Source organism: Haemorhous mexicanus, chromosome 29 (genome assembly GCF_027477595.1).
Source record: "Haemorhous mexicanus isolate bHaeMex1 chromosome 29, bHaeMex1.pri, whole genome shotgun sequence".
Lineage (NCBI taxonomy): Eukaryota > Metazoa > Chordata > Aves > Passeriformes > Fringillidae > Haemorhous > Haemorhous mexicanus.
The window spans coordinates 2,964,738-2,987,529 of record NC_082369.1 but is presented as its reverse complement, the minus strand read 5'-3'; the positions used below and the strand labels follow the sequence as shown (position 1 = coordinate 2,987,529).

At 46.7% G+C, this 22,792-nt stretch overlaps 1 protein-coding gene across 1 annotated transcript in view; it reads left to right on the top strand.

Annotated features, from left to right (window-relative positions):
* Positions 1-21,167, top strand: part of AP3D1 (adaptor related protein complex 3 subunit delta 1) — a 42,802-nt gene extending 21,635 nt beyond the window's left edge. Inside the window, exons 10-32 of the mRNA XM_059870087.1 lie at positions 1,116-1,165; positions 1,567-1,615; positions 2,055-2,200; positions 2,919-3,067; positions 3,151-3,381; positions 4,824-5,055; positions 5,444-5,589; positions 5,715-5,856; positions 6,597-6,668; positions 7,415-7,490; positions 8,216-8,415; positions 9,047-9,120; positions 11,353-11,554; positions 12,791-12,853; positions 13,479-13,580; positions 14,340-14,489; positions 14,608-14,655; positions 15,002-15,191; positions 16,244-16,332; positions 17,297-17,382; positions 17,787-17,908; positions 18,639-18,718; positions 18,874-21,167. Of these exons, the coding sequence (XP_059726070.1) occupies positions 1,116-1,165; positions 1,567-1,615; positions 2,055-2,200; positions 2,919-3,067; positions 3,151-3,381; positions 4,824-5,055; positions 5,444-5,589; positions 5,715-5,856; positions 6,597-6,668; positions 7,415-7,490; positions 8,216-8,415; positions 9,047-9,120; positions 11,353-11,554; positions 12,791-12,853; positions 13,479-13,580; positions 14,340-14,489; positions 14,608-14,655; positions 15,002-15,191; positions 16,244-16,332; positions 17,297-17,382; positions 17,787-17,908; positions 18,639-18,718; positions 18,874-18,969 (2,795 nt within the window). The 3' untranslated portion in view covers positions 18,970-21,167. The remainder of the gene's footprint in view (positions 1-1,115; positions 1,166-1,566; positions 1,616-2,054; positions 2,201-2,918; positions 3,068-3,150; positions 3,382-4,823; positions 5,056-5,443; positions 5,590-5,714; positions 5,857-6,596; positions 6,669-7,414; positions 7,491-8,215; positions 8,416-9,046; positions 9,121-11,352; positions 11,555-12,790; positions 12,854-13,478; positions 13,581-14,339; positions 14,490-14,607; positions 14,656-15,001; positions 15,192-16,243; positions 16,333-17,296; positions 17,383-17,786; positions 17,909-18,638; positions 18,719-18,873) is intronic.
* The last annotated feature ends 1,625 nt before the right edge of the window (positions 21,168-22,792 follow it).

Sequence of the window (22,792 nt, the reverse complement as noted above, 5' to 3'; positions counted from 1 at the left end):
TTGCAACTTTGCAGTTTAAAAATGGGGTGTAATTCCTTAGAGGAGGCAATTGGAATTACTGATTGGCAGTTTCAGTTTCTGGGGAAGGGATATGAGCTCCATAACTGGGAGGGTGGGAAAAAACAAAGACAAAAAGGGATAACACATGATTGCAGCTCAGGCTTGGCTGCAGTATCAGAGTGTGGAGCAGAGGGTTATTGACATTCACAGTTGGTCTGTCTGTCTCCTGTGGGTTCTCTGGATAATGGTGCAGAACTTGCTGTGCTGGGTCAGTTCAGAGAGGGAAGAGAGATCTGTCACTCACTGTGTATTCCTTCAGGGAAATGAGGTGTCATGATGGGAGGGAGAATAACACAGAGGGGAATTCCATTGTGGCTGAGAGTGGCCTTCACTGAGATCCATTGGGGTCATTCTGTGGGTAGAAGGGGAATTCACCCACCCAGGACACCTCAGGGATGGTGATGTCAAACTCAGAGCCAACCAGAGGAGCACCTGGCACCTGCCAGCCCTGGAGGTGACAGTGTCCAGCTCAGCTTCCCTGCAGGGACAGAGGGCAGCACATGGCACCTGCCGAGGCACAGCTGTGCCAGCAGCAGTTACCAGGGTGAGCCCACCTTTTCTGCAGTGGGACTGTGTGCTGCCAGAGCTTTCAAGTGTCCCAAATAATCAACAATGGCTGGCTTGATTAAAGCTCCAATCTAATCACATTAAACTCCAGGATCCGTTGCTGCATCCCATTGCATTAGGAAAGTGCACAATTAAAAATTCAGCTGTACAGTAGCTGCTGATATTAAAAGCCTTGACAGCTCTGTGATGTCAGTGAAATAAACCCTAGTGAGAGCAAAGAAGAGCAGCTTTGACCTGGCTGTTGCAGCTTTTTCTACCTTTACACTTTTTTTCCTGCCCTCTTATTACTACTGTTATGATATATGAAATTATAAGTTTATGTCACAACCTTCTCTCCTTGCCCCAGACCTCCAAAAATCCAGGCAAACAGACAAACAGTAATCTAGCACCTTTCCCTGAGAGCTGAGCTGGGTGAGGGCTGTTGGCTGTTGTTGTTGCTGTCACTCCCAGCACAGAAATCCTGACTGGAATTTGTGCTTCTGTTTCAGTTCTGATCTCTCTGTCCTCGGGGATGCCCAACCACAGCGCCAGCATCCAGGTGGGACCCTGGGTTTGGGGCTTGTTTGGTCTGCTCTGCTGGGGAATCCCAAGGGCCAGGGAAAATGGGATTGTGTTCCTCTGCCAGAAGTTACAGCAGTAGCTCCCTGAAGTGCTCTCACTGTGCAATCCTGCAGACTGAAGCCTTCCCTATATAAATTTTCCTACTTAATTCACTCTAAAATGCAGAGTTTGAGAGTTTTCCCAACTCTTTATTCATATCCTGCTATCAATCCAGTCATGCAGAGGTTCCTTTTGTTTGGAGGTCTGTTAATGCAACGAAACCCTCTCACCTGGAGACCTCAGGCCTTGGTCAGATACTTCCTTGTGTATTGAGTAAACTTCATGAAGACTTATTTTAATTAAGACCTGTAATAAACATGGTGTGGTCTTTTTTTCCAGCTTTGTGTGCAGAAGTTGAGGATATTGATAGAAGATTCTGACCAGAACTGTAAGTATGGTGCTTTCTTCATGGAGCTGTTGGCCCCCAAGCACTGGGGAGATGCTGCAGCAGCCTCAGAGGAGTTGCAGTGCCTGGTGTGCTGTAAAGAGTTGCTGGGGGGTTTAATATGGAAATAATTTTTGATGGTGAGCACTTCTTTATTATAATGTTTTTAAAAACAAATGACAGCAATTATTACTGCTGTTTGTGGTCTTGTAAATCAAAACCAGTTCTTTCCATGCTCTGGGATTTCCCTTTTTATAGATTGGCTGCTTGGAAAGCAGTGACAGCTATTTTCAGCAGAGTGAGTATAATAGTAAAATGCAAGAGTGTTGACTTACTTTAGTGACTGCAGAGAGTACTGGGAAGTTTTTAACTTTAAGATTTCATGCTCAGCCCAAATCAGTGTTTCTATATTTGGAAAGAAGTTTTATTTTGTCTTTCACAGTGAAGTACCTGGGCCTGTTAGCTATGTCCAAAATCCTGAAAACGCACCCCAAGTCAGTTCAGTCTCACAAGGATCTCATTCTCCAATGTTTGGATGACAAAGATGAGTCCATCCGACTCAGAGCTTTAGATCTCCTCTATGGCATGGTATGTTCCTACATTTATTTCCTCAGCAGCCCCACTGACCCTGTAGGAAGGTGATTAAAGAGAACATGCAACTTTCTCTGCCCACTCCACAGCAGACTTTTGATAACAACTGCTATATCTTTACTAGTCCTACTTAGGACTAGTAAAATATCTGGCTCAGCATGAAGGCTTTAAAAATTCTGGTTCAGACTGGATGGAGTTTCTCAGTTCAGGCCCTGTAGGAAATCACCCATTTTGAAATCCATTCCATTGGATGTTAATGACTCCTAAATTTGTTTCCTTTATAAGCAAAAATGTTTTAAACTCCTAAACTTTCTAATCTGGCAGTAGAAGAGTCTCTTGGATTTCTGTATTGCTGATAGTAATTCTGATCCTCAGCTCTCCCACAGCAAGGTCATCACAAAATCAGCTGGATAGGAAAAAGCCTTGGAGGTCATCAAGTCCAACTTATGACCCAACACCACTTGTCAGCCAGGCCATGGCATAAGTGGCACAATCCAGTCTTTTCTTAAACCTTGTAATTTGTGCTGGCTCTTCTTTAACAAAAGCATTGAACAGTATTAGACAGATCTGTTTTTGGATTGGGGCCCACAGAGGTGGTTCTGGTTTGTTGTTAACATGATATGGGTCCAGCAAAGAGCCAGCAGCTGCTTGACTGGAACTGGAAGGACTTGGCAGTGGAGGAAAGCGGTTGAGCCCTTCACCACCTCTTTAACAGGTCTCCAAGAAGAACTTGATGGAGATTGTGAAGAAACTGATGATTCACGTGGATAAAGCCGAAGGGACGACGTACCGAGATGAGCTGCTGACCAAAATCATAGACATCTGCAGCCAGTCCAATTACCAGTACATCACCAACTTTGAATGGTCAGTGCTTTCAGCTTGGAGCTCATTACCAAGGTAGTGCAGGGCTGTGCTCTGATGCCCACCCATCCCTTCCCTTTCCATAGGTACATCAGCATCCTGGTGGAGCTGACCCGGCTGGAGGGCACGAGGCACGGGCACCTGATCGCAGCGCAGATGTTGGACGTGGCCATCAGAGTGAAAGCCATCCGCAGGTTCGCGGTGTCGCAGATGGCCATGCTGCTGGACAACGCCCACCTCATCGCCAGCAACACCCAGAGGAACGGCATCTGCGAGGTGCTCTATGCTGCTGCCTGGATCTGCGGCGAGTTCTCTGAGTAAGTGCAGGCAGAGCCTGGGGTGCTCTGAGGGGCAGCTTTTGGGTAAAGCTTTTGGTCACTGAAAGGTGTTTTTGAGAGAGGGTTCAGAGTACACACCTTAATGCTGCCAAAGTGACTGTGTTTTTCTTGTTCCCTCATGCTATATTGACTCCTCAGCTCTTTCTAGTCAAGACATTTGTAACTATCTGATCATTTTTCCTGTCTCTCCAGCTTTGCCCACTCATGCAGGAAGCCATAGTAGTGAATCTTGGAATCCCAGAATATCCTGAGTCAGAAGAGACCCACAGGGATCATTGAGTTTAACCCCTGTCCCTGCACAGCCACCCCAACACCCCCACCCTGAGCAGCCCTGGGAGTGCTGTCCAAACGCTCCTGGAGCTCTGGCAGCCTTGGGGCTGGGACCATTCCCTGGGGAGCCTGGGCAGTGCCCAGCACCCTCGGGGGGAAGAACCTTGCCCTGAGCTCCATGCCAAGTCCTGGCCCAGCTCCAGCTCTTCCTGGCCTCCTGTCCCTGTCCCAGAGCTCAGCCCCTGGCCCTGTGCCTCCCCTGGGGAGGAGCTGCAGCCCCCCAGGAGCCTCCCCTCAGTCTCCTGTGCTCCAGCTGAAGGAGCCAAGTGCCCTCAGCTGCTCCTCAGCCCCTTCCCCAGCTCTGTCCTTCATTTGGACACTCTCCCATAGCTTTGGATCCTTCTGGTATTGCAGGTATAAGCTGTTAGATCTCAAGACATTGAAGGAACTTCTAAATGATTAAGGTCTGTCCCCATTTATATTCTAGGAAACGTGTGCAATCACCATGTTTGAATTAGTTCTTTCTCTCCTCCCTATTTTGCTCTTGGTAAAAGGTTTTTGCAGAGCCCCATCTTGCTGGAAATTAGAAGTTGTCATCTTTTTGCTCAAAAATTTTTGGTGCCCACAGTAGCACAATTTTCAGTGTACTTGTACCAATATGTTTTTTTAGCTTCAACAGGTGTTTTTGTCTGTTCCTCATGCAGATATAGCTGTTACCCAGCTTTTATTCTGGTAAATTAGACAGGTGTGGTACTGGAGTCTTCTCTTACCAGCTGGTTTGATGTCTTCTTCTAATTGCCACTCTGAACACTGGCTCCAGTTGGTATCCACAGTGTAGGAGTGATAGTGGGGGAATGCTGGTACAGCTCAGATCTTCATTTCCTTAAAAAAAAAAAAAAAGTTGTGCAAAGAAAACTGCAGATGAAGAAGAAAATATACTCTTCTTTTCCAGTGTTATCACATTTTTACTTAGAAACAACTTTAGCTTTCCGTTTGTAATAGTCCAGTAACTTTTTGCGCATCTTCCATTTAGATAAGAGCATGAGATCTGTTCAAACAAAGTGCTGTGATCTATATTGTTTTTTGTATTAAGCACTCCCTGCTGGATTTTATTTTTGCTTGCCTTTCATCTGTGTATTTTGTCCTTACAGACACCTGGAGGAAGCAAACCAAACCCTGGAAGCAATGTTGAGGCCCAAAGTTACAACCCTGCCAGGCCACATCCAGGCTGTTTACGTGCAGAACATGGTGAAGCTCTATGCATCCATCCTGCAGCAGAAGGAGCAGGCTGGGGAAAAGGAGGCAGCTCAGGAAATTACACAGCTGATGATCGAACGCCTGCCTCAGTTTGTGCAGAGTGCAGATCTGGAGGTTCAGGAGAGGGTAAGAGAATAAAATGACTTTGGGATTTATCATGGGAAGCATTGGAGCAGGTCTGTGGTGCTCTGTGACTCTGCACATTTTCTTTAAGCTGTTATCAGTGACAAAGGCCAGATCTTATTGCAGTTTGATGCCATCTCTGAAGGCTGCCAGCAAGATTTTCACTCAAAAACATTTAATTTTAAAATTATTCAGGCACTTAAGGGCACAAAAAGGACCCAGCTAAAAGAGAAGCTTAATATGGACTTTTTACATTTGCTCTAAACCTGCAGTTTATGCTGCTTCTTTTGAGTCCCTTAATGGAGTAAAACACCTTCTGTTGACTTCAGTTGATTTGTTTAGTTCAGCTTGTTAAATATTCCTCTGAAACCACTTCTGCATTTCTTTTTAGGCTTCTTGCATCTTGCAGCTAATAAAATACATTCAGAAGCTACAAGCAAAAGAAGTTCCTGTAGCTGAGGAAGTGATAGCCCTGTTTGCTGGTGAGCTGAACCCTGTGGCTCCTAAAGCACAGAAGAAAGTCCCTGTTCCTGAGGGGTAAAGTTCCTTCTCTCTCCCAAACCTTTATTTAAACTTCGAGTAATAAAGCAGAGTATTTGATGAGACACTGAAATATTCAGGGGTACTGAGTCAAGCTGTTTGTTTGCTGCAATTCTTCCCAGCCTGGACCTTGATGCCTGGATCAATGAACCTCCGTCAGACAGCGAGTCTGAAGATGAAAAGCCCAAAACAATATTTCATGAGGAGGAGCAAAGGCATTCCAGACACAGACAGCCAGAAATAGATGAAGAGGAACTGGCCAGAGTGAGTGAATGCTAAAATGCTTTTCCCTACATAATTCAGTAGTAATCTAAGTGGTTCTGGAACAGTGGGGGCTGCTGTGAATTCTCCATGTAGCCAGGGAGCCCTTCTGCTCCCCATAGCTCAGGAAAGCTGATCACTGATGTGAGCTGATGCTAATGGACCTGAGCAGCTTCTGTGAACGACTGTAACATGATTGTGCTCAGCAGTGATCCCCCCTTTCCTGCCTCTGACCTCTTTGCTTTCACAGAGAGAACTTGTTGTTGCATTACTCTTCACTTCTTCCTCTCCTTGCAGAAATGAAAACAGCAACATTCCAAATGCCATCAAAAATTAATGTCTAGGAAGTTATCTCTAGTCTATAATTAAAAAGCCAAGAATGGTGTTCTAAGGAGTATTAGTTCTAGTATCATATACAATGGCTTGGGACAGGAGAGACCTTAAATGTCATCCCATTCCACCCTCTGCCATGGGCAGGGACACCTTCCACTATCTCAGATTGCTCCAAGCCCTTTCCAGCCTGGCCTTGAACTCTTCCAGGGATGGGAATTAGTAATGGTACCTGCAGTTCTATCCTAGTATGTGTGGTAACTCAGAGCTGTTATCACACACAAGCTGCTCTGCTCTAGTCTTTTCACAGTAGTTATGTATTGTTCCAAAAATACAGGGAGCTTTTGTTTTGCACTTTGGTGTCTTTTATCTCTGCTTACAAACATTGTAACTGCAAATCCTCTTGCTTTTAGCGTCGAGAAGCCCGGAAACAAGAACAGGCAAACAACCCATTTTATATTAAAAGCTCTCCTTCCCCTCAGAAGGTGAGTCCAAATTGCAATGTCTCACTGGACTCTGCTGTCACTGTGTGAAGGATCCCTGAATATCAGAGCTGCAGCCTCCTCTGGGACATTCTGATATTTCCCCTGCACTTTCCCCTTCCCGCTTTATAATGCATGGGCTGGAGTGACTGCCTACAACTGCTTTTATGGCTCTTCTTTGTGCTGAGAATCTCCTGAGTGACCTGGTACCCCCAGAGCAGCCTGTGAGAGAGTCTGTGCAGTTTGTCCCAGGCCTGGGTGATGGCAGCATTCACATCCCCAGGCACCTCACTCAGAGCCCTGCAGAGGGTGACCCTGGAAATCACACTGTATTTTGTGGATCAGAAAGTTGTTGTGGTCTCTGAACACCTTTTTCAGGGGAAGAACTTCCTTTGTTCCATCTGTATCTCTCTAGATCTGAAGGACTGCCCCATGTTCCTCAACTCCAATCTCCAAATTTATCTTCTGAAGTGGCAAATTTTTAGCAATAAAACAAACCAAAAACTCTTCAGAGAGCTGCAGTAATTCTTCAGGGCAGTAGTGGGGTTAAAAAACTGTAGCTAAGAGTAGGGTCCTTTAGAATAGTTATCAACACTCTGCTACCACACAGAATTATTAACAAGCTGTTCCATTCCTATCTTTTAAAATGTTCACTTAAGGGATTGAACTGCTTGATGTTTTGTAATATGGCTATTTACAGAAATTTGTGCTGGCAGTGCTCAGAAAGTAACAAATCTTTCTTTTCCCAGCGATACCAAGACACTCCAGGGGTGGAACATATTCCTGTGGTCCAGATCGACCTTTCTGTCCCATTAAAAGTTCCAGGTAAGCACAGCTAATCTTTTAAAATTAATTTTAAAAATTCAGTTTAGCAAAAGTCATAATTCCTTCTTAGGTCTTCCACCTGAGGTTTTGAAGGGCAAGGAACACACTTCTATTAGAGTCTTAAATATATCTCCTTAATTTACATTGGAAAATAGTACTTTGCAGTCTGAGTTCCTTTCAGGATAATATTAGAAATAGTTCTGTGATCAGGAATGTCATGCAGCCAGGTCTGTAACATGTAGAGGAGCCACTGTTCTGTGTGGGAACAATCACCTTGAAAATATCTCAGAGGTCTGATGGAGGAGACATGAAATAGAATCTAATGGTAGAGATACTGTTTGATTATCTTGTTTCAGTTATTAAAAATGGTTGTGTATCTAAGGATACAGCACTGAAAAGCTGTTGGTAAAGTGCCTTACATGCAAGTACAGCAGCAGTGTCACCAATTCTCCTTAAAATCTCAATGTTTGGATGCCCCTTGTAATGCAATAATGCAGCCAAGAATCAGAGAGCATGACTGAGCTGTGTCCTGTATTTGGAGAGATGGAGTGGACAGCAAAGCTGGTGCTTGGGGGGGGCTGTGTGAGGTGATGTGGAAGCACAGAGAGGTGTGGATCCAGCTGGCTCTGGGAAGCTGGAAGCACGAGCAGGGCACACTCCTGATGTGGTGTTCTGGTGCTCAGTCCATGTGCTCTGTACCTGAAAGCAGCTTGGCTTTTCCCCAGGAATGCCCATGTCAGACCAGTATGTGAAACTGGAAGAAGAGCGAAGGCATAAACAGAAACTGGAGAAAGACAAGAAAAAGAAAAAGCAGAAAAAGGAGAAGAGAGGGAAACACCATCGCCACAACTCCCTGCACACAGAGAGTGAGGAGGACATTGCTCCAGCTCACCACGTCGACATCATCACAGAGGAGATGCCAGAGGTCAGTTCCTGTGCTTGGGGTCTGGGATTTATCTGTGTGCAGCTCTTGAGATTTTTGCCCCCACAACTGCAGCCAGTCTGTGATGTGGCAGTTCCAGAGCTGTTTCAGAAATGACTGAGATGATCCCAGGCTGTTCTTTGCAGGGGAAGAAATTACTGTCTCTTTTTTTTAACAAAAATTGCCACTGAAGCTATTAAAAAAGTCAAAACCAACCAAACAATGTTCATCCCTGCTCTAAAAGTAACACTGTCCAAATAGCATTTATTATGCTCTGCTGCTTCACTTTGACAGTAACTTGCTGTCTAGTCAGCAGCTTTGCAGCTGATGATAATTAATTTCAGATGCTAATGATGTAATCTGTATTTGTTTCTAAAATTTCCTTTAATCAAAACCTAACAACAGCAATTCACGTCCTGCTGTTAATGAAGAAGGGGTTTCTGTTCCAAATTAATCTTGAAGCTGGATGCTGCACTGAAGTGCATTGTTCCCATAACTTACTGAGCCTGACTGCAGCTGGCCTGCTGCAGGGTTCACAGGCTCAAAAAAATGTAATTTGGGTAGTGTTAAGCTTGAGTTTGAAAATTGCCAATGGTTTGCTGCCTCACTGGATGTCTCTGGATCTCTCCTGCAGAATGCTTTGCCCAGTGATGAAGATGACAAAGATCCCAATGATCCCTATAAGGCACTTGACATAGACCTGGATAAGTAAGTGCAGTTTGTGTGTGAGTGCACTGAGTTGCTGAGGGAGTGCCTGAGGGCAGGGCTGGGGCTGAGCAGGCAAAGGCACTACAGGCCCTGAGGGGGGAAAGCTGAGCTCTCTCCCCATGGCTTTGATGAGACTTCAGGTGCTCATCCAGCTTTGGCTCCCACTGCAGCTTGGATGATAAAATCTCAACTCCTGAGTATGAGAGAGGTTTGGGAGGGGCAGGGGAGTCACTGAATGTAGTGTGAGTGTGACTGAAGGAGTCTGGAAGCACAGACAGTGTCACTGGATCAGGTGTGGGTTACTCTGAGGTTTGGGTGTCCCACTGTCTCTCTGCTGTCACTGGTGTTGGCACTGAGTGTGAGCTGTGTCCATCTGTCCCCCTCAGAACCTCTGTGTCCATGGCAAGCCTGTGTTGTGATCACTGACCAGTAACACCCAGGCTGTCCCACCCCCCTGCCCTGTGGCCCCTCAGTGTGTCCCAGTGGAGTGAAGTGTTGTTCTGCTGTGACTGAGCTGCATGTCACACCTGTGCCCAGGCTGGTCCCCACCAGCTCTGGGGCTGTGCCAGTGCCAGCACTGAGCCCCTGCATCCACATGCCCATGAGCCCTGGGCTGTGCAGTATTGCACACGGAGATTGATTTGGATTTGTTTTTAGTTGCTCTTTTACAAAATCACCATGCTAAAACTAATTGCTGACTTATGGTCCAGGGATGCCTCCTGTAGAGTTTGGAAGACTGTGCAGGCCCCTGTGGGTCTGTGTAGGATCTCTCTCTTCCTCTGATACTCGAGTCTGTGCCTTTCTTTGCAGTTCCAAATTTATAGGGCTTTGGCCCTTCAGTACCTGGTGAAAAAAATGAATAAAACAGTTTCTGAGGACCTTCCTTTTTTGGAAGGCCAGTCAAAATCTGCAGGAACAAATGCATAAAAGGAAATTAATTTCTGACTGTAGCCCCTGTATTTGCATGGTGATTCTCAGCAGCACTGGGCACAGCCAGCAGAGCAGGTCCTGGGTGCTGTGCTCCAGGAGGCATCCAGGGCTGGTGGATTGTTCCATCCGTTCCCTCCCCTGTGCCATGAGTGCTGTGCTCTCCTGTCATGGTTTCTCATGTCTGTGTCCTCTCTCTTTCTTTCTGTGCTTGCACTGCTCTGTCTGTCACGCTCACACGCAGTCTGGTTTCAGGGAAGCCTTCCAGGTAAGTGTATCTCCTGAGTGTTGACCTTTGTCAGGTTGGTTGATTTTGGACAGGGCAAGTCCTTGAAGGGTGGTGGAACTGTTAAATCAGAGACTCTCACCTTTGAGAGTCTGTTTTGTCACTGGCTTTCAGCACCAATGCTGTTCCTGTACAGGTATATTTGAAATACTAAAAGATGAGGCCTGTTTGTTGTTCAGTCTTCCCTTAGTGTCTGAAAGTGAAAAATTAATTGGTTTTGGTTCTTAATGCAAAATAAGCAAAAAAAAATTGAGGCAGTTGAGGCCGTTAGAAATCTTCCTGAAGTGATGTTTGCTGTGCCAATGTGACAATTAATGTTAAATAAAAGCTAATAAATAGAAAAATATGCAGTTGGTGAAATTCTTGCTGGTTTCTGGAAATGTTTGACAAGAATGAGAGAAATTTTTGTGGTGTTTTTTTCCCAAGTAGTGGATTTAGGATACAATGTAAATATTACCTGCTATTGGTGCTTTTTGGAAACAGGTGTCTGAAGTTACATTTAACTTACAAAATGTGATAGTAGAGTAGAAGTTCATAGTGCAAACTTCCAAAATAAAAATTACTTAGAATAGTTCCCAATTGGACCAATCTATTCATCAAGAACAACAAACCCCACACCCTTCAAGGGCTGCTGGAACCATGCTGGCATTTCACTGCTCGAATTTCCACTCTGCTGGAAATGCTGTTCCACATCCTTGCTTTTCCTTGGAGAGATATTCCATGGAAACACAGTCTAACATGGAGCTGTTCCTCTGGGGGTGTTCCTCAGCCTCTAGCTGACACCTCTAAGGGTTAAACAGCCAGACCTTGGCTCTCAGTCACCTTCCAGTTGTTTCCTCTGACTCCTAACCCACAAGGGCAATGTTTGCAGTGCAGAAGTAAACTCCAGGTAGAGAAGTATGCACTGATTTTAAGGCTGGGGGGCCCAGCTTCCTAAGAACAAAGCATACCTTGTCTTGGACAGGTTATCTGGCTGAGGGAGGCTGTTTGCAGCAGGTAATGGGCTCTTTCTTTTCAAGACCCTTAGCAGACAGTGAGAAGCTGCCAGTGCAGAGACACAGGAATGTCGAGACCCTCAAGTCACCAGACTCAGAAGTTCCCCTAGTAGAGAAGAAGAGCAAGAAACCCAAAAAGAAGGAAAAGAAACATAAAGATAAAGAGAGAGATAAAGCAAAGAAGAAAGAGAAAAAGGTGGTAGAGGAGGAGGAAGAAGTAAAAAAGGTAATTCTCCAAGATTTGCATTATTTTAGCTCCTGCTGTTATTTATTGCTTAGTTCATTTTGTTGCCTAGGAACAGTTGCATTTAACAGTTCAAACAGCTCAATGCATTCACCCTCTATTTCCTTCAATTTTTACTACTGTAACAGCAGGTATTTAAAGATTTCTATTAATAAAAATAGCACTTACTTAGCCTCCTAAGTTAGCAGAATTCAACCTACTGCAGCCTACACAGCAGATCTGCCAGAGCTTATGTGGAAGCTGAGTTTGCTGATATTTTGTCTGTTCTCCAAGTGGGGAACTCCTTAGCAAAATATCTGGAACTAGTTTTGTGAGTGTCATTTGTGGTGCATCCTGTCTCCCATGTGCTCCAGAGCCTTTCAGTTATAAACCCTGCCCATAGCTGCCAGTTGCTCTCAGGATTTGAAGCATCCTCCTGTTAACCTCCTGCAGAGCTGCACGTTCCCTCTGCACTGCAGCCCTTGGAATGCCAGGGATGCCCTGCCCTGGTGTGGGGGTGCTGGGCAGGTGCTGTCAGCTGGGCCTGCCTTTGGAAGTGCTCAAAGACTGAAGTGAAGCTTCTTTGTGTGTTTGCTCCTGAATGTGTCACAGCATCTGTGCATGAGGAGCACACTGGAGTGCTGCATTCCCATGGGAACTTAGAGTTTTGATTTAATTGTTGTAGAGTCACAGAATCCCAGACTGGTTTGGGTTCAGAGGAACCTTAAAGCTCATCCAGTCTCACCCCTGCCATGGGCAGGAACACCTTCCACTATCCCAGGGTGTTCCAAGCCCTGTCCAACCTGAAACCCGGCCTTGGGCACTGCCAGGTACCAAGGGGGCAGCCCCAGCTGCTCTGGGCACCCTGTGCCAGGGCCTGCCCACGCTCACAGGAAAGATTCCCTTCCCAGTATCCCAACTTTCAGTATCCCTCTGTCAATAGGAAGCCATTCCCTGTGTCCTGTCCCTCCATCCCTTGTCCCCAGGTTTTTCTCTAGATTTGCTGGAGCCCCTTCAGGCCCTGCAAGGGGCTCTGAGCTCTGCCTGGAGCCTTCTCTTCTTCAAGTGAGCATTCCCAGCTCTCTCAGCCTTTCCTCATAGGGCAGATGTTCTAGCCCTGTAATCTTTTTGTTTTGATTTTCTTTTGTTGCTGTTGTTGGGGGGTGTTGGGTTTTTAATTTGTTTTTTAAGAAAGATATGAAAACAATGATAATGAGGTTTTTTTCTCCTGAAATTCAGGGGGAAGACTTGGATTTCTGGCTCTCCACTGCTCCACCAGCTGCTCCTATGCCCCAGCCACAGGTAGGAATCTTCCCCCATCAGAAGAAACTTCTGTGGTTATTCCTTGCCTTGAGCTATGCAGGAGTGCTGTGTCATGCTGCAGCACAGAGGGGAACATCAGCTTCATCTCCTCAACTTCCTGCTGAGGAGCAGACATACTGTGTCTGCCCAGTTCAGAGCAGCTGTAATGGGAGACTTGAGGCTCATTCTGTGCAGATCAAGGAATGGAAATAGAAATACAGATGCAGCTCCAGGCTTGGTTGATTTTGTTATTGATGAGTATAATGTTACACAGTTGTATGGTTTTATTTCCCAGTATGAGGTGGACTCTAGCAATATTAATAGACATGAGAAACAGAGTGTGAAAGAAAAATTCTCATGAATTTTGATGGGAAATTCTAGAGGAAGAGACAAAGATATAAGGGGATGGATTCCTTGGAGGAAATCTTCTGAATCGTGTCCTCAGGTGATCATATTTGCTGGGTTTCAGAGGCATAAAATGAAAGCCTTGATACCATGTTAGCCTAATGTCATTTCTGAAATAACAATTGTGAGGAGTTGTCACTGTTGAGTTTCTTTTGGTGTGGGGTTGGGTTGTTCCAGCTGCTTTCCATGAGTGTCAGAATCCTTTTGCTCATCTCCTCAGAGCGAGCCTGCAATGGGCACTGCTGTGGTGGCTGAATCTCAAGTGGTAAAAAAAGAAGAAAGGGAAGAACAAGATGAGGAGGAGGAGGAGGATGAAGGAAAGGTAAGTGGTTCAAGTTAAGAAAAAATTGCCTCAAGTTATAACAGGGGAGGCTTAGATTAGATATTAGGAAAGATTTTGTTGTTATTGTTTTTTAATGGAAAGGATTGTCAGGCATTGCAACAGGCTGCCCGTGGCAGTGGTGGAGTCGTTGTTGTCCCTGGAAATGTTCAGAAAACCTGTGGATGTGGCACCTGTGGACATGCTTTAGTGGTGGATGTGGTGGCACTGGGCTAATGGCTGGACCTGATGGTCTTAAAGATCTTTTCCAACCTTCACAATTCTCTGGTTCCATGAAGTTGCTGTCACCTTTCAGCCATATTCTTCTGCTGTCTCAAATTCCTTAAAAAGCAGCCCTGAGGATTTACCATCAGCATCTGTTCAGTGCAGTGACTGCCTGCAAATGTTACATCCTTGAAGAGCTGTGACCACCTCATGTCCCTGTGCCAGGGGACAGGTCCCAGTTAAAGCTGAGCTTCCAAACACTTGGAGAGATTCAGCTTCGTGCTGTTCCCAGGTTACTTTGGGATAAGGTGTGGGCAGCTGGGTGGGGAGCAGGGTTTACTGGGACTCCCCATGGAGTTACTTTTGGCATTTAAGGACTGGTAGCTCTGATTTGGGTTCTGCTGTAAAGGGAAACTTTGCACAGCCCAGGAAGTGCAGAGAGGGAGAGTCTAGAGTTGGAAGTGTGGTAGAGGGGTCATTGCTAGAGATCAAGGGTTTCTTTAAGGGTTTGTTGTAGTTTCTCGTTCTTTTTGGTAGAAATCCTCCAAGCATAAGAAGAAAAAGCACAAGAAAGAGAAAGAAGAGAAATCAAAGGATAAAAAGAAATCCAAAAAGAAGAGTCATCACAGCGAGGAGGAGCCCCCAGAGTCGGTGCAGAACGGGACACTAGAGGATGAGCCACTACCAGTGAGTAGCTGTGCCCAGGCCTGGGGACAAGGAGAGCTCAGCTGCTTGGGAGGGAGGACAGTGACAGCTCTTCTCAGTCAGCAGTTCTGGTGTGACTGTGAGTTCTCTTGTTTTTCAGCCCATGTCCAGTTACCGCCTTCTTGCTGAAAACCCGTACATTAAAATGGTGAGTTGGGGCTGTTTGTTCTGGATGTTGTCTCTGTGTGCCCTGAGAGGGGGGTGCTCTGGGCATGGTGGAGTGACTTTATGTAGCCATCACGTAACTGAAGACCTGTTTCAGTCCCAGAAGATAGAACTACAACCAAGCTCCTTTTCCTTTCCTTTGGGTGGCCCACTTTAATTTCTAAGTTGATACTTTCTCAATCCTTAGCTGATCACCACTGTGTTTCCTGTGCATAAACTTACAGCTATACCAAATTACCTCCCTTTTGAACTTTTTTTTTAATCCCCATGCTGTGTTCTGTTTCTTGAAGTTTGAGTCTTTCCTGTGACATTTTTCACTTCATTTGCAGACCTATGATATTCAAGGAAACCTCCAGAATGACAGCCAAGTTACTGTGTCTGTTATCTTTGAGAACAAAAGCACTAGCTTCCTTAAGAGCATGGAACTGAATGTCCTGGACTCTCTCAACACTAAAATGCTCCGACCAGAAGGATCATCAGTACACGATGGGATACCTGTGCCCTTCCAGCTCCCCCCTGGTATGCCCAGCTTTGCACAGGGCTCTTGGAGTGTGGCTGGCCCTGCACTGCCCTCCTGTGGAAAGAGCTGCTTGAACTTCTTGCTGTTTTCCAGAAAAAGCATCTCTGCCTGGGTGTTGCTGGGCTTTCCCACAGTTCCCTGGAGAGGATAAGCCTTCTCCCAGTATGGCTGTAATCCAGGTGGTTCTGCACAGCAAGAGCAAAGCCTTAATCTAGGGCTGGGAGTCCAAATGTCTGAGTTCCTTTTCCAGATGCCTGCAGGCTGGCACACCTTTGACTACAGGAATCCAAAATTCATTATGTGTTTGCTATGAGATTTTAAATAAAACAAGGTAGTAGGTTTGTGAAGCATTAGAATCCACTCTGGATTTATTCTGAAGCTCTTGTCCCACTGTTTGAATGGCAGAGGCCTTCTGCAGTGTAGGTTTGTGATAAGGATGTGCTAGGAGGGCAGCTGAGCCCTCCAGAAGTATTAAGCACAGAAGTGAATGATAATGGTTTGTACAGAACACAATAGTACAGTCACATCTATGAACTTCCCTGAATTTCCCTTCCTTCACCAAGGAGTTCATTTGAATCCTGGAACAGCTCACAGAGGGCTGGAGTGGCCTCAGGGAGCTTTTCAATCCCCCATGGAAAGCAGTGGGGTATTTGATTTGTTTTAAATCTGTATGTGGCAGTTCTTGGCACAGACTTGTATGTTAAAAGCAAAACATAGAAACATTAGAATTCAAATTAGCTCTGAAAGCTACTCTGAAATGTTCATAATATAATTCCAGTTATGCAAATAGTTTAAATATGTGACACTGTGACACTTTGCCCAGGCACTTGCTCAATAACCTCCATCAAATGCCAGCTCCCATTGCTGCTGCTGAGAGTGCTGTAACATTGTTGACTCATCACAGCAGTTGTGTGTAGAACTCTCTTCCAACTCAAAAAATTTCAAACTTGGTTCAAAAATAGTCTGCACATAAGTCACTTTATTCTAACCATTACTTAGATCTGGAAACCATGTTCTGACCTGACTTTTCCCTCTCCTCTCTTCACACTAGGAATCTCTAATGAAGCCCAGTTTGTGTTTACACTTCAGAGTATTGTTATGGCTCAGAAGTTAAAAGGAACACTGTCCTTTATAGTCAAAGTAAGTGCAGCTCTCAACTGCCTCTGCTTCCTTGGGAACTGCGTCAGGGAGCTGGACTCGGGTGGGAAGCTCTGCTCTCGAGCTTTTTTTAGGCATCATTTCATCCCTGCTGCAGCAGCCCATTCTGTGAGGAACATTTTCACATGACATCTTGTGCAAAGAGTGCCCCCCATCCTGCGTCAGCACGTCCTAGATTGTCATTCCTGTCAGCGTGTGAGCAAGGCAGCCTGGAACATGTGCCACATTGTCAGCTAGAAAATCACGCTGATCTGCTGGGGAGGGGAGAGAGGGAACCAGGGTCTGCTCCTTCTGATCTCAGCTGGACACTGCAGCCTGGTGCAAGACTGCAAAACAAAAATGGGAATTAGATGCAGTCATTAAGAGTGGAAACCCAGACCAAGAGTGAGGTCAGCGGAAGGCATTGTTTAATAGGTATTGAGCTGGATAAGACTGTGTGGGTCTCTGATGTTATTTCAGTACAGTTATTAATGAAAGACCTGCATGAGCAGCTCAAAGGAAATGAATGAAGACAGTTGTGGCTACTCCTGAGTCAGTCATTATCTCTATTTTAAAGGTTTCTTAAAAATAGCATGCTAGTCCTATTTTAGTACCTAAGAATCTGGGAACTGTTAATTTATTATTTTGCTCAGGAAATAATGAACTGTAAAACCACATCTCCAAGTGTTAGCTTAAGCTCAGTCTGCTCAGTTCATTTCAGCAGAGTGCAGGCAGAGCTGTGGCCCAGTGTGTCCCTTACCTGTTGTAGGTGCATGTATCAACCCAGCTGCCCAAATCTTTGAGTGGGCTGATGTTGTGGTGGGATGGTTCTCAGTCTGATTCTTCAGGCCCAGCCGAACTATTTCAGGGGGAACTCAGCCCTCAGCTCCTCGTTGGTGCCTCTGTGATGGGGAGGGGTGGCTGCCTCGGGGCTCCCACTCACCTGCTCTCCTTTGCCCTGTTGCAGGATGATGAAGGTTCAACCCATGAAAAACTAGATTTCAAATTGCACTTCAGTTGTGCTTCATACTTGATCACGACGCCTTGCTACAGGTGAGTGCCCTTGCTGCCCCCCCCTGCCCCCCACCCCGGGCTGAGCCCTGCCCTGCCCGGCCTGTGCTGCCCCGGAGGGCCCAGCCCTGCCTGCTCCCGAGGGCTTGGGCAGTGTCTCTGTAAGGGGTGACCTCAGATAAGTCCAGTGACTGATTTCAAGTGGCTCTGCAGAGGGAGCTCTGTGCCCTGCAGGCTGGCAGAGGCAGCTCTGGCAGCAAGAGGGCACAGGTTGCTCCAGTGGGCTCTGGAGTGTGGTTTCCGTATTTGCTGTAAACCCATTTTCCTACAGCTTGGTAGCACTGGTAGCACTTAAGCTTCTGTATCCTGACATATTTCATGGGGCTGATGGGACAGATTTCACTTGCATTTCTAATAAAACATTTACTTTCCTTCCTGCTCTGCAGTGATGCTTTTGCCAAGCTCCTAGAGTCTGGAGATCTGCACATGAGTTCTATTAAAGTAGATGGAATTAGCATTTCTTTCCAACATCTACTGGCAAAGATCTGTTTTCATCATCATTTTTCAGGTGAGTCTTCCTTGATGCAGAACCTTCTGCAGAATTCCATATTCTAAAATCTCTGCTGTGCTTGGTGGGCATAATACTCCGTGAGCTCAGCAACCACAGGAGCAGGTGATGTCCAGATTAAATACATTTGGGAAAGTTTTCTCCAGTTTTGCAACACTCAAAGCATGCAGTGTTCTTCAAAATGAATTCTCCTTGTGTCCCTGTGGAATTCCTGCAGCCCAGTGAGGCATGTGACAGCTATCATGGGAGCAGTTGCTGTGGAGTTCAGGCTGTAACTGTTCTCTGGAGGGTGGGTTTGATCTGCAGGGCTTCAGACTCCTTCCCCAGTGCTTCCTTTCAGTGAGGGAGAGCCCTAGCTCTTCAGGTTTGGGTTTATTAATTAAAACACAAGCACTGGCTGAAGCAAAACAACTGGCTGTTTCATCATGCTCTGGTGTTTGCATTAGACATTGCCTCACTGGAAGTATTTCTGGGGAAGAAATCTACATTCTGAGCAGTGTTTTTGCCACAGAACATTTGTGGCTTAGGAGACAAATGACTCACCTCATTATTGTGAAACATCCCAGAGAGAAGCCAGGAGGAGCCAGGCACATCTTAACCCTGACTTCCTCCTCCCCTCTGTAGAAGCCTCTGTTCCTCAAGGCCAGGCAGAGCAAGGGCTGCTCTCCAGGGGAAGCAGGGCTTGAATTAAAATGGAGTGGAATGAAATGAAATTGCTGTTTCTCTGCAGTTGTGGAACGCGTTGATTCGTGTGCATCCATGTACAGCCGTTCTATCCAAGGCCATCACGTCTGCCTACTGGTAAAAAAGGTGAGAGCATTGTAACCCCTGAGAGAAACTAAACCTGGAGCCTTCCCTGCCTTCCTCTGCCTCTTTCCAGACCCTGAGTTTGGCTGGGAACACATTTCTCCCCACTTGAAAGAGGAGCTAATGGTTTTTTTTCTTTTTTCTTTTTCCTTTCCAAGGGAGAGAATTCTGTATCCATAGATGGGAAATGTAATGATTCTACCCTGCTTAGCAACTTGTTGGATGAGATGAAAGAGACATTGTCCAAGTGCTGAATATTCCTTATAAAATATTCCAACGACCAGAAACACACCCAACGTGTAAAGACGAGCAGACCCAAGTGTTAAGTTTCTCCCTCGTACGCATGTACTACCCTGGGGCACGTGCTTTCAGTTCACTCCACCATTGGTTGCAGTTTAGACATTTTAAGGCTGTATGTTACCTTTTTATTTTCAGAACTTTTTACAAACTGTGGTGTTAACCCTTTCTAGCCCAAAGAGATCCTGGTGACATGACTGGAGGAGGGAGGGAGGGAGGGGTGGGCACTATTTATTCAGCAGCTCATGATGATCCCATGACCTTCATCTGTGTGGGACGGCGACTGAGCAGGACTTTATCAACAGTAGCACAGTTTGTTGCTTGTGCTTATGCCAGGGAAGGTTGACTTAATCCTTAGCCATGAAATATGTCTTCAGGGCTGCTGTAGTTGATGTATATTTCTAGCAGAGGCTGGTGCTGGACCAGAAGGCCTCTTTTTGTTGTTTTTTTTTTTTATATATATATGATTTATTATTATCTCAAGATCTATTGTGATCAGCATATAAATATCCTCCATCTCCTTGAGCTAATCCAAAGGAGCCCTGTGGGAACTGGGATGTTTGAGTTTCTGTTTATAGTAGTTGCCTTGAGCCTTAACCTTCTTTTAGTGACAGCTGGAAGAGTCGAGTGTGGAAGCATGAAACAGGCTGGAAGTGTTATTGTTTGGGTCTGTGCTCCCCTCGACTGCCCCACACACTGAGTCTGTCAGGCCTCTCCACTTGGAGCTGTCTCTGCTGATGTGTTTTCAGAGTCCACTTCAATTTCACATTCCTGAGCAGTTAAGCTGTAGCAAGAAACTGGAAATCCAAAGGGGTCTGTTCCTGCTTTTTTTATCCTTTGGCTCACCAGCTGAGGTTGACCATTACCAGGTTAGAGAAACAGTCATGGGTGCAGCCCCTTGTGTGCAGGTCCATGTCCTCCCTCTGGGCTCTGAAACCAGCAGAGTCATTCTGTCTCTGTGTCCCCTCAGTGTCCCTCAACCCTGCCCTTGCAGCACTGAGAGCAGATTTGGCAGCACAAGTGCCCCATGGTCCCTGTGGCAGAGCCCTCCCTGCCAGGGTGCAGGAGAGAGGGATGGATGGGAGCCCCTGTCCCAGATGCAGGAAGGAGGAGGGATGAGGATCCCCTGTCCCAGATGCAGGAAGGAGGAGGGATGAGGATCCCCTGTCCCAGATGCAGGAAGGAGGAGGGATGAGGATCCCCTGTCCCTGCCAGGGTGCAGGAGAGCAGTCATGAGGAGCTGCTCTCCCTGCAGGGTGCAGGATGAGGAGGGGACTGAGGAGCTGCAGATTTGGGATTGTAGCAGTTGCTTTAGAGGGGAGAAGGGAGAGTCTGGGAAGTGCCCATTCTGCCCATTGGAATCTTGAGGAGTCACTGACAGGAAAGGGATGTCATAGTGTCCTGCAGAGGTGCTCAGTTGATGTCCTTCTCCAACATCCGTTGCTTTCAACTTATTTTTTATTCCCCTGCTCCATTTCTTTCCTTGCAGTTCCGCACCCAGTGAGCAAAACTCCATGGAAGGGTTTTGCTTTGAGGCACAGGTCAGGAGCAGTTGATTGCTCCAAAAAGGTGCCCAGTGAGGAGCTGGCTGGGTCTGCACGTCTCCAGCACCACCACCACTCCTAAAACACCAAAGCCCCATGCAGGGAGCAGGATAAAGTGTTGATCTTATTTGTTGGGTGATGTCCTGTACTTTACGCGTGTCTTGTGCTCTTTACACTCTTCCCACAGGAGGTATTTTGGCAAAGGCTCTGCTCTGGTGCTCTGGGTTCCTTGCCAGGCCCAGCTCCGTGTCCGACCGTGCTGCCACGATGTGGAGGGTTTGCTTTTGGTCAGCCTCCCTTGGTTAGCCAGTTGTGTATTAGAAACTGAACATATTAAAATTGTCTTAAAGGATAATGTTCCTCAATTAGTGTTTGGGTTTTTTAATTCATGGATGAAAACTGTCACTTTAGCATGTAGAGTCTCTTACAGAATCCTGTGCAGTGATTCTAGAATTTTGAAATTGTATGATGTGTTACATTCACAAATTTATTTGCTATCAACATTCCCTGGAAAAAAAAGAAAAAAAAAAGAAAAAGAAAACAACATACCACAAGCTGCTGTAATGATTTTGTGTCAAGATGATCCAATAAACTTTCAAAACAAAGTTAAATTTTGGCTTTATAAATGGTCCTTTGATAAGACCGTTCCAGTTTGGATGGACCCAAAACCAAGGCATGGATTTACCCCAGGGCTGAATAATGAATCTTCAGTGGAGGTAAGAGGAATCTCCTTTCTAAAGGAGGTAGGGAATTCCTAGTGCCACCCCCTTAAAAGGCAGCTGTGCAACAGCAGCTGTCACTAACACTGAAATTACAGGAAAAAATAATTCAGACTATCTCCGTTAAATCTCCATTAATTGTTTTATTTTTTGGATCATGATTGCAGCTAAAATGCAACACTTGGAAGAATGGGAGCTCTGGTGTGAATGAGGCCGGAATCAGCCCCTACTGTTGCTTCCTCTTGGCCTCCAGTGAGATTTGTGACAAACGTGGTGACATTGATAAGAGGATTAAGGCCCTGTCCTGCCACAGCAGGAATGAGGCCTTGGCTTGGCTGATGCCCCAGTGGTTTCCAGTCACACCAGAACCTGTGAGAATCATCTTGGGATAGAAAATCCCTGGGGCTGAGAGTCAGGAGCCGCCAGTTCTGCACTGGGAATTGCCCAGTAGCTTGTTGGCCCCGTTGCTGCAGGAAGGATCCAGGTCCTCTGTTCCCAGTACTGCCATCCCACGTGGCCCTGCCAGCCAGGGGCTGGGACTGCACAAATCTGATGGAATGGGATGGAAACAAAAGCAGACTCCAACTCAGGGGGTGCCTGAAGCAAGCCTCAAGTGTGAAATGAGCCACAGGAGCTGACCCTGCCCCTCCCTCAGCCCTGCAGTGCCGTGTCCAGTTCTGGGATCCTCTGGAGCAGAGCTGGAGCTCCTGGTGTGGGGCCTGTGCAGGGCTGTGAGGATGATGAGGAGATGGAGGATCTCCTGTGGGGAAAGGCTGTGGGAGCTGGAGCAGGGGGAAGAGCAGAGATGAATATAGATCTAGACAACATTTATATATATATATATATATATAATATATAGATATGGATATATGCTTTACTAAGTGCCAGAGGCTGGGCCAAGCAACAGGACCAGAGGTAATGGGAAGAAACTGAACACAGGAAATTCCACCTGAGCAGGGGAAGGACTTTGCCCTGCTCTTGGCAGAGCACTGTCACAGGCTGCCCAGAGAGGTGGTGAAGTCACCTTCCCTGGAGATCCTCAAAAGCCATCTGGCCACAATCCTGATGTGCTCAAGGGCCCCTGCTGAGCCAGGTGAGCTCCAGTGGTGCCTCCCACCCTCGGTTCTGTGACCGGGAGTTGCCCCCGAGCCTGGCACACAGGCTCCTGCCCTGGGGCGCAGCATCATCTGCTCATGCGGGAACCCAGCCAGAGGGGCCCGGCTGCTGGAGCGGGGCCCGGCCGGTCCCGGGAGCGGCAGCGGGATCAGCTGCTCTGCAGGAGCCGCCCAGCTGCTGCCGAGAGCCGGGGCCAGCTCGGGCAGCCAGAGACCCCCGAGGAGCTGAGGCTTCACCCCGAGTTCTGCGGCTCAGCTGGGCTGGGAGGGGCTGTGAACACCCTGCGCTTGTTCAGCCTGGAGACGAGGTGTCTCAGAGGTGCCCTGATCACTCTGCAGCTCCTGCAAGGTGCCTGTGCTCAGCTGGGGCTGGGCTCTTTCTCCAGCAGCACTGACAGAACC